This window comes from Myotis nattereri, assembly GCF_964212035.1.
Source record: "Myotis nattereri genome assembly, chromosome: 3".
Taxonomy (NCBI): Eukaryota; Metazoa; Chordata; class Mammalia; order Chiroptera; family Vespertilionidae; genus Myotis; species Myotis nattereri.
The window spans coordinates 214182775-214197089 of NC_138077.1; the positions used below are offsets into that span (position 1 = coordinate 214182775).

At 64.2% G+C, this 14315-nt stretch overlaps 1 protein-coding gene across 1 annotated transcript in view; it reads left to right on the forward strand.

Moving 5' to 3' along the window:
• The first annotated feature begins 12283 nt into the window (after window positions 1-12283).
• Window positions 12284-14315, forward strand: part of AJAP1 (adherens junctions associated protein 1) — a 78998-nt gene continuing 76966 nt past the window's right edge. Inside the window, exon 1 of the mRNA XM_081085243.1 lies at window positions 12284-12421. Coding sequence (XP_080941369.1) covers window positions 12393-12421 — 29 coding nt within the window. The 5' untranslated portion in view covers window positions 12284-12392. The remainder of the gene's footprint in view (window positions 12422-14315) is intronic.

Genomic DNA, 14315 nt, shown 5'->3' on the forward strand with positions numbered 1-14315 from the left:
TGTGTGGCCAATAGTGAGCGTTTCCTAACAGCCCCAGAGCGGACGTGTTTGGGTATTGTGGCTCTCGGCATGGAGTCATTCCGTGCACTGACGACATCAGAGGGTGTGTTTACGGAGCCTCGGAGCCTTTGTGGGACTCGCAGGCGGACTGACAAAGACGCTTCCGGAAGGCGGGCACATTCCAGGACCTCCCTCCTGGTGAGCAGCCGGGAGAGCCCGTGTTCCCACACGGAAAGGGTTTTCTCAGCTCAGCACCCGCCGTGGCACTCGGAATGAACGTCGGGACTGCGCTGCGTGCGTGTCGGTGTTCGTACATGTTGACAACAGTTTGCGTATTTGATTGTTGGGCCGTCTCAGTTGTTGGATGCAGCTTTGAATGTGCGTCCCCACAACCCGTGTCTGATTCCCGTGGGCTCCGCTGGTGGCCTCCCGTAGGAACGCCGGTCCAATATGTGTGCGCATCACCACGCGGGAAGACCGGTACTTTTATCTTCTTCAGCGTGGAGCTTTGAACTGGGTTCTCACAGGACTCGCAACAGTCTCGGATGCTTGATTTTTAGCACGTACATTGCAGTCACACACGTCCGGCCGTTCTTGCAACTCCCGGCTTCCTCCCTGCTGTGTCCGCGGGAAGCTGCCCTCCTCCTCCTCCTGCTCGGGGCCCGACTGGGTAACGGCTCGCTGCGTGCCTCTCACACACGCACAGGAGCCCCGGGGATCCGAGGGGCGTGCGCCGAGCTCGGGAGCGTGGCCTTGACTCTAAGTGAAGAATCCTGCCTTTCGGAGGGACGGACGGGCAGGGCCTGAGCCGCCCCGGCAAGCCCTGGCCTGTGGGCACAGCCTCCTGCCAATGACGACTGACGGTGGACAGCGTTGCTGGCCGGTGTCCCCCAGGGCCCCCGGGCGATGCCCGTGAACAGGCCTGTGGGGGAGCTACCGCGGCCGTGGAATCTCGGTGGCCAGGGCGAGCGGCACTTGCTTCTGTATTGTGTGCGCTTGCGTTATTGTAGCTCGTTGCTCCAGGGGCCTCATTACAACATTCGAAGAAGCAGGAGGGAGCAGCGAGGCCCGCACTGGGTCGCATATTTTCTGCTCAATAAGGAGGGTCTTTCGGAGCCGAGCCCGGCCGCCCCCCCTGACGCTCCCGCAGGGCTGCCCACCGGGGGCCAGCGGAAGTGGGACAGTTCTGGCCGGGCTCCCTCCGGCCCTGCCACCGGCTGAGCGCAGAGGACGGCAGAGGCTGGGCAGAGGCCAGGCAGAGGGCGGACCAGCTGGAGCTGGGCTGGGATTGGAGGGCCGAGTCCCCTCCCCGGGCGCCGCCCTCGGGTGTTGCCCTCACCCTCCCGACAGGGATCAATGCCCCCCTGAGCCACGCACCCAGACGTGCGTTGAGAACATTCAGGGCAATTTGTCCACATGACGAACAGGAAGCCTTTCCAGACAGATCCATGGCGGTTCGTGAGGGCGCTTTAACTCCAGGCGCCGGCGGCAGGAAGCGGCCCTGCGGCTGAGCCACGGCCCCCACGCTCCGTGGCTGTGGGTCTGTGAGGGGGCTGACACCCCGGGGCGTCTCCTGGGAGCCTGCGCTCGCTCACTGAGGATGCTGTGATCAGCACCTGGGATGCTGGACATGCGTGTCTGGGCCTGCTCCGGGGCCGGAGGAGCCTCAGGCCGGCCTGACCCCTGAGTTGGTGGTCAAACTGCTTCCGGCTTTTCCTGCAATGGGCTCCCGCTTCCCAGAGCCGTGTCTGTGGCTGGGCAGTGGCCACCTTTTCCCTGGGTGAAGGTTTACGCAAAGGTACATTCCCGGGCACCGGGCACCCGTCACCAGGCAACCAGGTGTGTATTCAGAGGTGTGATAAGCCCTTAGCTGTGGCCACGGGGGCAGAAGAGACCTGAGAGATAACGATCAATCAGAGAGCAGAGATCTCGCCAGAGTCAGGGGTTCTTAATTCAGCCAGTCTGCCAGATTCCCGAATGAGACCCACCTGTGCCAGATGGGAGTGGGCGGAGGGAGCCGGGCCAGGGGAGAAATCGAGACACCGTGGCGAGCAGCTGGCAAACACTGGCTCTGTGAGCCAAGGCTGAGCTGGGCAGTGGCAGAGGCAAGGGCAGGGGTTGGTGGGGGGCAGGCCCAGTGGGCTTCACCGATGCGGAGAGGCTGGCACTGTGGGTGCCAAGGACGTGGAGGAGATGTGGGACCTGCCCCCTGAAGGCAGAGACTGACAGACACACCCAGCAATTCCGCTCCGCCCCGGAACCATCCAGGCAGCCAAGCAGCTCGCCTGCCCGGTGAGTCTGGGGTGGTGGGCGAGGGGAGGCGGCCTGGGCAGGGCATCTTCACCCCCACCTTTCCCACGGGGCAGGCGGGCGGCAGCCATTTCCTCCAGGTGAGAGGACCCACCTGAGCGCCCTGCCCTCTGTGGGGATGGGAGGTGAGCAAGCCCCAGAGGAGGCAGGGTCCTTGAGGCTGTGCTGGGGGACAGGCCGGCCCTGCCCATCGCCCATGTGGGGGTGGAAAGCACTCCCCCAAAGCCGCTCTGCACCCCCAAGCAGACGGTCCAGTGCAAGAAGCAGCTGGGGTGTGGGCTGTGGGCTGTGGGCTGTGGGGAGGGGGAGACTGGCCTAGGGACACGCCGGGTCCCGGATGCACCTGCACCGACGCTGAGCGGGGAGCCTCCTGTCTACGTAGCAACCAGCTCCTCTGCGTTCTGGAGCCGGGAAGGGCTTCGTATTGCGCCACTTTAGCTCACAATCACGTCCCTGTGGAGCTGTGGGCGCAGGAGGAAAGCCAGCTTTGTCGGGTACAGGACATTGACGCTGACGGTGACTCGCAGAGTGAAGGGCCTGGCTTTCAAGGGAGTTGGGGCCTGGGAACGAGCCCCCCCATAACCTCCGTTTGGGGGTGTGGCGGATCAGGCTGCCACATTGGTAAATGCCTGGGGCAGAGACAGGGCGGGCGGAGGTGGGGCTCCCAGGATGGGGCGGGGGTCTCACAGGGAGCCGGGCGGGGGGGTGGCTGTGGGTCTTGGTCGTCTCTCACCATAACTGCTGCAGGCGGAGCTCAAGCAGCAGACACTCACTGCTCACTGCTCTGCAGGCGGGACGGGCAGACCAAGGTGTGCGCTTGGTGCCTGGTGAGGCCTCTTCCTGCCTGCAGGCCTGGGGCTGCTTCTCCTCCCTGGTGCCCACCCTCGGAGTGCAGAGCCATGCCCCCTTCCAGGATGCAGCTCTAACCAGGAATCTGTACCCGAGATGGGGTACCTGGGACCCTAGGCGGGCTCAGGCCTTGGGGTGCCTCTCCCTTCTTACAGCCTCCTAGCAGGAAGAGAGCAAAGCAATAGGGGCTCCCCAGCATCCAGCCAGTATCAGAGGGCTTGAGGGTGCCCCCTCTTGTCCCATCAGCCTCCTCTCAGGTCCCAGAAAGTACTCATTGTTGCTTGGTCACCCTGCGGCTGAGCGGGAGGGGAGCGGGGACAGGGGTGCATGAGTGTCAGTTCCGGGGGAGCAACTGTTCCCCCCACTTCCTGAGGCTGAGTCCACAGGCCATCCCCCAGCCGAGCCCCGGCTCTGCAGCCGCTCACCCCGCTCCGGAAGGGCCTGCTTTGCTTCCGAGTCAGACATTCGGGTCATCGAGCTTCGCTTTTCATTTGTTGTTAAAAGTCTCCAAAGCCCCCGATGGTGTCATCTCCCCCAGGCACGGGCAGGCTGCTTGTGAGCATGCGCCTGAGTCTTCGTGTGGATGAGGGAGGCAGGGCTCCCGAGACCCGCCTGCAAGCAGCCCTGCCCCTTTTCCCTCCCCCACCCCCTACCTCTCCTCCTGCCTGAGCCGACTTGACTTCCTGTCCTCAGCGACTGGCCCCGCACCGGGCATGAGCTGGCACCGAGCAGCATCCTCGCGTGCACCGACCGCATCCTGAGCAAACTCCTCACCGTGTTGAACCTCAATCAGAGAAACCATCTGCTCACTGGGGCCGCCCTGGCAATGCTGTCCTTTAACTTGTCAGAGGGCCGTGGAGTGACACAGGCGACGCGGGGGGCCTTTCCTCCGGGTCAGAGAGGGTCTAAGGAGCCTGCCCAGCCTTTGTTGGAGTGACCAGCTGTCCACCTGCCACCCGCCCCGTACACAGCTGTCAGAGCCCTGGGTTCTGTGCTGTTGTCTCTGGGTGACCCCAGAATCGCCCAACAAAAGGAGAAAAGCTTCCCCACGAAGTGTGGGTGTCGCTTTTGCTGGTGGGGCTGGCAGAGCCAGGGAGGGCTTCCCAGGTGGTGGGTACCTGGGGCTGCAGGGACCAGGTCCTGGGCTGGTCCATCAGTTCTTCCCTGGAGGCCGTGGTGGTCCAGTGCGGGGAGCAGAAGATGCTGAGGATGAAGATGCGGACGAGGATGAAGGAAGAAGACAGAAGATTGGTCCTTGCTGACTCTCGCTCGGACCCTGATCCACGGCTTCCTCAGGGCCGGAGCCACACCTGGCGGAGGGAGCGGCCCTCGTGGAAATCGGGCTCCGGGAGGCCTGCCCCTCCCCGAGTGAGTCAGACATTCGGGTTATCCCAGAGGACGGTGTGAACTCTGAGCCCGGCCCAGTCCCCACCCTCTCCACCGTGGAAGCTCGGCTACGGAGGAGGAGGGGAGGACTGGGGCAGAGGTCTCCCGTGCGTAACTGCGGCCACGTTCCCCAGAGGACGGAACACAGCGAGCCCTTCATAAAGCACAGCTGCAGAGGTGAGATGCAGGGCAGCGTGGAGTGTGCGGGACGGGCTGACCTGTGCGGGGCGGTCATGATCTGGACGGCACCTGGCAGCTCGGATATCGCTGCCCTGAACACGTGTCGCCTACCAGGGCTTCGTGTTTAACACACTTGGGAGCGGGGAGTGCCGTGGGGCGAGGCGTGGCCCTCTCTGGGGTCCTCCCCGCATTATAGTGAAGGAAGCTTTGTGCGTCGGACAGGCCTGGGCTGATCCCCGAGCCACCCCTTCCCCGCCGAGTGGTCTTGGACAATCTCCTTGAACTCTGCATACGTGTGTGTGCTCAGGCCTGGCATCAGCAGCCACGCTGGGCATCACAGTCTCGAAATAGCTCCGCACCAGCCGGGAACAGCCCCGCGCCTCCTGGTCTGCTTCAGGTCCATGCCCAGAGCCCTGCCCCGCCCGGCTCGGCCCGCCGCGGTGATGTCTCACACACGGTCTGGGGTGGGGGGTGAGGGGGGGAATGCCAGCTGCCGCTCTGCATGGCTGCAGGCTGAAGTGGGATCTCGGGTGTGGAATTCATCAGGCGGCCGATGCTTACGGACCAGGGCGAACTCCAGGCCACGCTGGAGGAAGCAGCTGGCCTCCGCCCAGCATCCGGGCGCGCCGTCAGTGCCACGTCTTCCCCCCTCCGTGGTGTGTTCCGGAAGCCTCTTCACGCCCGAGGATAACAGCTTGAAGAAGACGTTGTTGGAGGAAGTGGCTTTTCTGCTCAATTACTCTCTAGATTGGCTGTGAGCAGTCAAGATGCCACCTAAGCTGCTGCTCGAGGAAGATGGGGTGTGACAGCTCCTGGCTGGAAAAGGCCATCGAGTGATCAGCTGCGTCTCGGTGTGTTCGGAATGGATTTCCTGCGCTCCAACAGAACCCTTAAAAATGATAATGGTGGTGATGACGATGATGATGTGATGGTGATGGTGATGATGATGGTGGTGATAATAATGATGCAGATGGTGATGATGGTGATGGTGGTGATGATAATGGTAATGATGTTAATTGGGATAATGATGGCGATGATGTAGATGATGATGGTGGTGATAATAATGACAGTGATGGTGATGATGGTGGCGATAATAATGATAGTGATGATGATGGTGGTGATGATGGTGTTGATGATAATGGCGATACTGATGATGGTGTTGATATGATGGCGATGCAGTGGCAATAACTTCTTTTGCCTCTGGCTCACCACAGCTCACCCCTCTAGAGAGAAGCATAACCCCCAAAGGCACAGTATCTGACCAACTTCCTAGTTGGGGTGAGCCAGTTACCCCCCTAGTCCTTGCTGACAAGTGGTGAAGTCATCCTGACCTTGGGAATTAAGGACCTATCAGGAGGTCAGAGGTAGAACACGCATGTAAACTCCGCGCGCTTGGCAGAAACATGCTCCCTTCCTTTGAACACATGTTGGTATTGAACAGATATACAGTATCTTCTTGAATTGCTAATACCGACGGGTAAGTGTAGGAGAGTATGTGAGTGTCCCCAGGGTTGCCTGCCCCTCCCTGTGTGAGGCTTGTACCTTTCACCCCACTGACGTCCGTCTGGCCGGGTCTCGTGCTCTGGCCAGTGAAATGTACATGAGAGTGACATGCGTTCCTTCCCGCAGATTCCTGAGGGCCGGGTGAGGTCCTGCCAGGGCTCCCTGCCCCACTATGGGACGGAGATGTCCAGGTAGCAGCAGCGCCTGCACGTCAGGGCCGATGGCAGCTGCCAGTGGCTTTGAGCAGGACGGAGCGAGCCCTCACACTGTGTGGGATTCAGCCCTGAGCCCTGGGGCTTGTCTGTTGATACAGCACCACCCAGCCCACTGCCCCATGCGGTCTGTACGTTGACTAGAGGCCTGTTGCACGAAGAGACTCATGCAATAGGCTTTCCCTTCCCCTGGCTGCCGGCACCGGTTTTCCGCCGGCACCTGGAACCCAGGCCTTCGCTCTGGCCGGAGCCTTCAGTCTTCTTCGCTGCTCCGGCTGGAGCTGCCTTCAGTCTTCCTCCGCTGCTTCGCGCCTATGTATGCAAATTAGCCGCCATCTTTGTTGGCAGTTAATTTGCATATAGTGCTGATTAGCCAATGGGAGGCATAGCAAAGGTACGATCAATTACCATGTTTGTCTATTATTAGATAGGATTTGAAAGAGACACCAATAGAGATTGCCCTGGCCAGTTGGGCTCAGTGGATAGAGCGTCAGCCTGCAGACCACAGGGTCCTGGGTTTGATTCCGGTCAAGGGCACGTACCTCGGTCACAGCATCCTCCTGGCCTGGGCCCTGGTAGGGGCTCCTGCCAGAGGCAACCAATTGATGTGTTTCTCTCACATCAATATTTCTCTCTCTATCTTTCCCTCTCTCTTCCACTCTCTCTAAAAATCAATGGGAAAATGTCCTCTGATGAGGATTAAACACACATACACAAAACAATAGAAACAGCTTGTCCTCCTGCCTGGAGCCCAGGGCCTCTGGACCCCCCAGGAGCAGCGACTCCCTGGCCTGAGCACCTCCTGCGAGGGGTGCCTGTCCCAGCAGCCTCATCTACTGGCACACCCGCTCCCCTCTGCCACTGGCCAAAGGCAGACCTTCAGAAGACTTGTCCCTTGCACCCCCACCCCCCGTGCGTTATTCGTACATGTCCAAGGGTCCGACTCCTTCCTGTCCTGTTCGCCCTCCTCCTCCTCAACCCCCCACTAATCCGCCCGGAGCCCCGTCCTGAGACCCCGTGCAGACCGGCGCCCCTTCCCGTGCCTGCCCTCCCCAGGCGGGGCCTCTGCCGGCGGAGGAGGAGGGACTTTTCCCAAGTTGGTCACCTTGTCCCAGTTCTTTGTCCTGGTTCCACACCCCCCCCCCCCACGCACACAGGTGTCCCCCTCACCCTGCCTGCCCCACAGCCAAGACCAGCCCATCCATCGCTCCCCAACTCACCATTAGCCGAGCCCCAGTGCCCTGGAGCGGAGCCACAACCCAGGACCAAAGGTCCGACTGGTCCCAGCATCATTATGAGGGAATGTCAGGGCTCCCCTGGGCCCTGCGGCCCCACCCGGGGTCACCCCAGCCCCTGACCGGCTTCCCTGCGGAGTCTCCCACCCTCCTGACTCCTCTCCAGCTTCACACCCAGCCCTCCCGACCCCAGGACGCCAAGGGACCGTGTTCAGATGAGGTCGCGCTACAGTGCAAACGAACCCTCTTTTCAGTCTAAATGGAGGGAGGACCCGTCAGCACAGAGAACCCTGAAAAGTCCTGAAACGAGCGAAACGAGCGGTTTTCTGCATCCCGGGCCGGGTCACCTCCTCAGGCCGCCTTCCCACCGGCCCGAGAGGACATGGCTGCCAGAGCGAGCCCAGGACCGCCGCTCCCTCTTCCCAGTACACGTGTGTATTTGGGCGGCCAGGGGGCACCTGGCAGTCTGTCTGGCCAGCCTGGGCTGAGGGCATGGTCCCGGTCACTGTGCCCGCAGCCTGGCCCTGGCACTCGGCAGGGCTTGCAGGCCTGAGCAGCCTGGTGGGAGCAGCTCAGGTGCAGGGCCTCTCACCTGGGAGGAGCCCCCCCATCACCAATGCTAGTTTTACTCGGGGAGGAGGGTCGGTAAGGCGGGGGCCAGGGGAGGTCTTAGTGGGGCTGATTTAAAGAGACATGTAATAATTTTAAGCAGCATGTTCCCTTTCATGAACCATCACAAACTTAGCCCCTTGGTCAAATGTCATGCTTAGGACGCATTTGCGTCCCGGGGGAATGAACGAAGGCAGGTCAGTTTGGCTCTGGATGGGACTTAAAGAGTCCGGCCGGGTCTCTGAGGCCGTCAGGGCCATGCCGGGCCCGCTTCCGCGGAAGAGCCTCCAGTGGGCAGACAGCAGGGCGAGGGGAGGGCCAGAGCGCTGGGCTCCTGGGTCTCAGGGCAGATCCCGCCTAGTGGGATAACAGGCTGGGCAGGGGGGCAGGGGGCCCGGGTGTCCCACAGTAGGGACATCTGAAGTGTGTGTGTGTGTGTGTGTGTGTGAGAGAGAGAGAGAGAGAGAGAGACTCTGTGTGTGTATGAGAAAGAGATAGAGAGATAGACTGTGTGTGTGTGTGTGCACGCATGTGTGTGCATGTGACAGCGTGTGCTGGGTCCCGGCTGACATGCTCACCTCCCAGTCCCAGGAGAGGAAAAAATGAACCAGCCCCACATTCCAGATGCTGTCAAGGTTCAGGGAAGCCGCTCTGTTCCGAGGGAAGCATAGCCGAGGTTCCAGGATTCCGCAGCGTGAGGCAATGGCAGTGTTTTCACCAAGACAGAGGAGCACAAAGTGAAGGGGGTGTCTGTGCAGGAGGGGACTGGAGCTGCCAGGCTCGAGGGAAGAGAAAGGAGGGACCTTGCCCTCAGGCCAGGCTCCTGAGCCGGGGTATAGGATACGGGGTACAAGGTACGGGGTATGGGGTACAGGAGAGGCCTCCCCCACAACGTTAGGAGGTTGCGCACCCTTGGGGAGCACCTGCGGGTTCTTTCCTCTCTGTGGTCCCCTTGGGCGTCACAGCTGAAGCCAGCTTATCTCAGAAGCCTCCTCTTGACCCCTGGCTAGCCCTGCCTTCGTCGCTGGGGTCTGGGGACACCTGAGTATGTGGATAGATTTCAAAGAGTCCTTACACTCGGATGGGGGAAATCACATCTTTATTTTTGTGAACTCTAACCCTAACCCCACCCCTACCCCTATCCCTCCACTCACCCCTACCCCAACCCCTAACCCTACCCCTAACTCTAAACCTACCCCTAACCCTAACTCTACCCCTGCCCCTACCCTCTCCCTACCCCTAACCTTAACCCTAGCCCTACTCCTACCCCTAACTGTAAACCTACCCCTACAGCTAACCCTAACCTTAACCCTACCCCTAACCTTAACCCTAACCCTGCCCCTACCCCTAACCCTGCCCCTGCCCCTATACCTAGCCCTTCCATTATAAATGTAGGCAACAGACAGCAGCGGTGACCATACCTGGGACTGCCAGCCGCCCTCTCGTCACACTGTCAGGGTACGGCTGGTGTGGCTGAGTGATTGCTTAGTGTAGTAATGAAGAGAGCATACGTTGCTATATCACAGTTTTTTATGAGAATTTTCATAATGCCTCTCAGTATCCGGGCTCCCTACTCCCGTGGCTGTTATGAATGCACTGAAGTGAGGAGGGGTCTGCGGGTCGCAGGCTGACCCAGGGCCGTGGAGCAGAGGGGTCAGCAGCCCCAGCCCACCAGCCCTGCAGCCGCCTCCAGGGTCATCCAGGCCTGGGAGGGCCTCCCTGGAGCTGCACTCCCACGTGGTCCCGCTAGGTGGCGGCCGAGCGGGCTCCTGCTCTCCTGGGCCCAGTTGCGCCCTGACCTCCTGTCTCCCTTCCTGGGATCCGGCCCCACCCTCAGGGAGGCTCAGCCTGGGCTTCTGGGAGCCACAAGCCTGACACTATGTGAGGCCATCTCACCGCGGCCCCACGGAATGTCTGTGTGGAAGGGAATAGAGAACAGGTTCTCTCCAAGAGGAAACAGGTCAGAGGTGAGAGAACACCACACAGGGGCGCCTGGCCTGCCTGCCCGGAGACCTGGGCTCTGGCCACCACGCTCCCGGCCTCCTGCCCTCCTCGGGCTCCTTCTGGGGAGGCGGCTGCCCGTCAGTCCTCGGGCTGGGAGAGGACACTCCTTCGGCCTCAGAGTCCTGCAGGCCGGGAGTGGGGGTGGTGGGGGGGTGGGAGGAGGTGAAGGGCCTGCCAGGGCATCCCCGGGCCCAGCCTGGGCACCAGCTGCTCCTCCCAGGGGGCGCGGGCTGGGTGATCCCAGGCACCTGCTGGGGACAGGCCCCATTAGTTAACCTCGCTTTCTCCTCCGTGACCCCATTTGCTGCATAAGAACGGCCCTGGCAGGGTTTCCAGCCCCGGTTGGCACGGCTGGGGCACAGGGCTCTGGGGTGGAAGCAGGGCTCTGTCTGTCTGAGGTTGCCCAGGGCGTCAGCAGGTCGGCCCTCATGGTGAATCTGTCACTTCTCCCAGGAAAGGGGTCCCCCATCCGCGGTCTCCAAATGCAGCCGAACCAGGGGGCGCAGGGAGGTTGGGAATAGGGGAAGGGCCGGACCAGGGAGCGGACCTGCCAGCGGAGGGTGGCAGGGAGTCCTGGAGGCCAAGTCCGGGACTCTCGGAGTCAGGGCCTGGCCCAGAGGCCGCCAGGGTGCAGGGGTTGCCCACACTCGGCCTGGACTGCTGATGCTTCCGGATTCGGGCTGGGCTGGGGCGAGGTGCTCGCTCAGCTCTGAGCAGGAACACCGTGACTTCCCCTTAGAGCCGGATGCAGGGGCCCAGGCAGACGTGGGGGTGTGGGTCCGGGTGGCCCCGGCAGTGGGAAGAGAAGGAATCCCAGTAGCGGACCCTCCCGCCCCCCACGGGCAGCCGCGTGGCCCCTGCGCGCTCTCCATCGGAGGAAACTTTTCGCGCAGCCCCCTCCGCCCCAAATCGGCTCTCCGGGTCCGCTGGGCTCACTCTTAACCGGGTCGGAACCGCGAACTGTTTCGCATGCCATCCAGTTACCGTGGCAACACCATCCGGCGGCGCCCGGCGGCGGTCCAATCGGAGCCCACGGCCTCTCCGGGCCTTTCCCAAGGTGAGACCCGGACGGACACGCTGAGGACGGGGAAGGGGCAGCCGGGGTCCCGCTCGGTGACGCCCCAGCCGGCACAGCCCTGCGCGGCGAGCCCGGCCCCCGCGAGGCGGGACGGAGAGCGACAGCCTGGGCGGACAGGGGACTCGGGCTCCGGTTCCAGGGGCGGGGAAGCGGGTGACGTGAGCCGGGCCAGGCGGGCGGAGTTGGGACCCGCTCCGGGAGGCGGGGGCGAGCGCGCGGAGAGGCGGACGCGCGGAGGGAGGCGGCTCTGCGGCGGGCGCGGTGGGCACGGGCGGCGGGGCCCGGGATCCCCGCCCGCCTCCTCGGCGCCGCGCCGCCGCTGCGCGCCCCCACGCCCCGCGCTCCACCGCGCCCTCGCCCCACGCGCCTCGGTGCCCGCCTCCTGCCCGCCTCCCGCGCCGCGGCCGCCGTCTGCAGAGCGAGCGCTCAGACGGAGCCCCCGCCAACTTGAGCTGTGCCGACCGCCACGCTACCCTGACCCGGCGGGGCGCGGACAGGACCCGCGCGCCTCCGCATCCCGCTTCGCCCCCGTCCCCGGACCGAGCCGACCCCTCGGCGCGGGGCTCCGACTGGAGGCGAGAGACACGCACTGTTCGCGGCGGCGCTGCCCGGCCTCCCTCCTGCCGCCCCGGAGGGCGAAGCCGCGGCTCCTCCGACCACCGACCACCACCGCGCGGCCGCAGCGCCCGAGTGCGCCCCTCCCCGGCCGGTCGCCCCGTCCCCGCGGGCCTCGCCGCCGTCTTCCCGGGGCTTCCCCAGAGGGGTGCCGGTCCGCGCCCCGGTCGAGGATGTGCGCCCCCGCGGGCCGCCCAGCCTGAGCCATGCGCCCCCGCGGCGGCGGCGCGCCGGCCGGCATGGAGCCCCGCGCGGCCGCGCTCTGACTCGCTGCGCCCCGCGGCCGGCGGGCGGCGGGAGGCGGCGGACCGAGAGCAGATACCGGCGCCGCGGGACGGAAGCGAGCGGGATCGGAGCCACGCGGATGGCCGGGGCGAGCGAGGTCTGAGCTCCGCTCGCTGAGACGTGACCATGTGGATTCAACAGCTTTTAGGACTCAGGTGAGCGACCGGCCGGCGCAGGTGCCGGGGCGCCGGGCCGGGCGGAAGGGCGCTTTCTCAGGCTGCAAATAAAGGGGCCCTCCCCCGCCCCCCGCGAGCGGCTACGGGGTGGCCCGGGAGCCGGGTCGGGGCCCCAGTCCGGAGCTCGGAGCCCAGCGCTCCGCAGGGAGCGGCCCGCTCTCCCGGGCTCCGAGCGTCCGTGTCCGGGCAGGGGCGCGGGCGGCTGGCGGCGTCAGCCACGCAGTGTCCTGGCCGCCCCTGCGCTGCCTCCCCCGGGCCCGGAGCGAGGCGCCGGCCGCTGGGCGCGGCGGGCCGTGGACCGGGCCGGGGGCCGGGGCGGCCGGGAAAGGCAGAGCCGCTCGCCCCGGGCGAGAGCTCGGCAGGCGGAGTTTGAGGAAAACAAAACAAAACCGCCTCTCAGCCAGTCCTCCCCCTCCTCGGGCTCCCGGGCTGAGCGGGGCCTCCGGGGCTTCCAGCTGCCTCTCCAGCTGTTTGCCGGTGACCTGGGGCGCGACGGGTGCGCACAGCTGGCGGGCAGCTGGGGCAGGCGACGCGGGGGACCTGGGGGAGCGCGGGCGAGCGGTCCTCCCCGCCCCCATCCACAGACTGAGACGCCGGGGCGCGCCCTGGGGCTGCTCTGTGTCTGGGACTCTGGGGTGAGCTGGGAGGGACTTGAAGCCTGGAGCCCGTGGTGGGGGCGGGGGGTGCCCAGAAAGACCCCTTTCCGCAAACTTTGCCCGCCTGCGTGGGCGCTCGGGCTCCAGCCTCTGCCTCTGGCGGCGTAGGGCCCCGCTGGGCACAGTGGTTCCCTGGCGGGGAAGGGGCCCCCAGCCGTCACCCTCTGGCTGGGGGCTCCGCGGAGCTGGTGCGTTTGGGTCCCAGGTCGCCGCCAGAGCCGGGAGGACAGAGGTGGAGGCGGAGGGCGCCGGCGTGCGGTTCCAGGTCCGTCCACTGGGATGCACTGCGCTCCCGCGCTGGGGAGGGAGGCGAGCTGAGCCCAGCCGGCTGCCAGCCGCCCCCACCGCCACCGGTCACAGCGGGGGGAGTGAGCCCCAGGGAGGACCGAGTGGCGTCCTGGTTTTGAGAAATGAGAAGAGGACGAAGCTCGCCAAGCGCCTTCTAGCTGCCCCTGGTAGGGGAGACGCTGCTCCATCCCGGGGTTGCGGCTGTTGACAGCCGCGAGTGAAAACTGTCAAACGTGGTCATTGGCCTTTTTCTGGAAAGCAGCGTCCCTCCTCCAGGAGCCGGGCTGGTCTTGTTTGCCGCCTGGGCGTCAAGAGGTTAATGGTGAGGCGCCCGCGTTGGTATTGGCTCGGCCTGAACCTCTGTGTGTGCTCGGACTAGATAAGGCTCTGGACGCAGACGAAATGGACCAGGAGGCTTTGTCGGTGACCCATCCAGGCACCTCGCCCTCTGCCTCTGGGTCTCAGCCAGCACCAGGGCCTGGGGAAGGATCTGGGGGTCCCCGTCGGGCCCCTGAGCCCCTCTTGAGCCGCAGCGGGGCCCCTGAGGACTGTGCCAGCCAGTTATTTGCACAGACATGTTTCCATCTGTGACAAGTTGCCAGGTTGAGATCTGCGTGCATTTTGATAAGGGAGAGGAGCGTCGCTGTCGCGAAGGGAGCTCTGTGGGCTCAAGCTCCACCGGCCCGGCCCCTCCAGCACCCCGAGCGGGCGCTTCTCGGGGAGGGGAGGGGGGTGGTTTGCTTTAGGAAACAGTTCTGTGGGCGATGTTGAAGTTTGACCTTTTGTTTTCTCCCCGCGCGGTGAGCACGGGATTTTCTGGAAGTGGGTCTGGAAGGACGAGCTGTCACCTGTTCGGGAGGCTGACAGGCGAGAGCGCTGTCATGTGGGAGCTGTCCCCTCCCCCCAGGGTCTGCGGGCTCTGCCTCCAT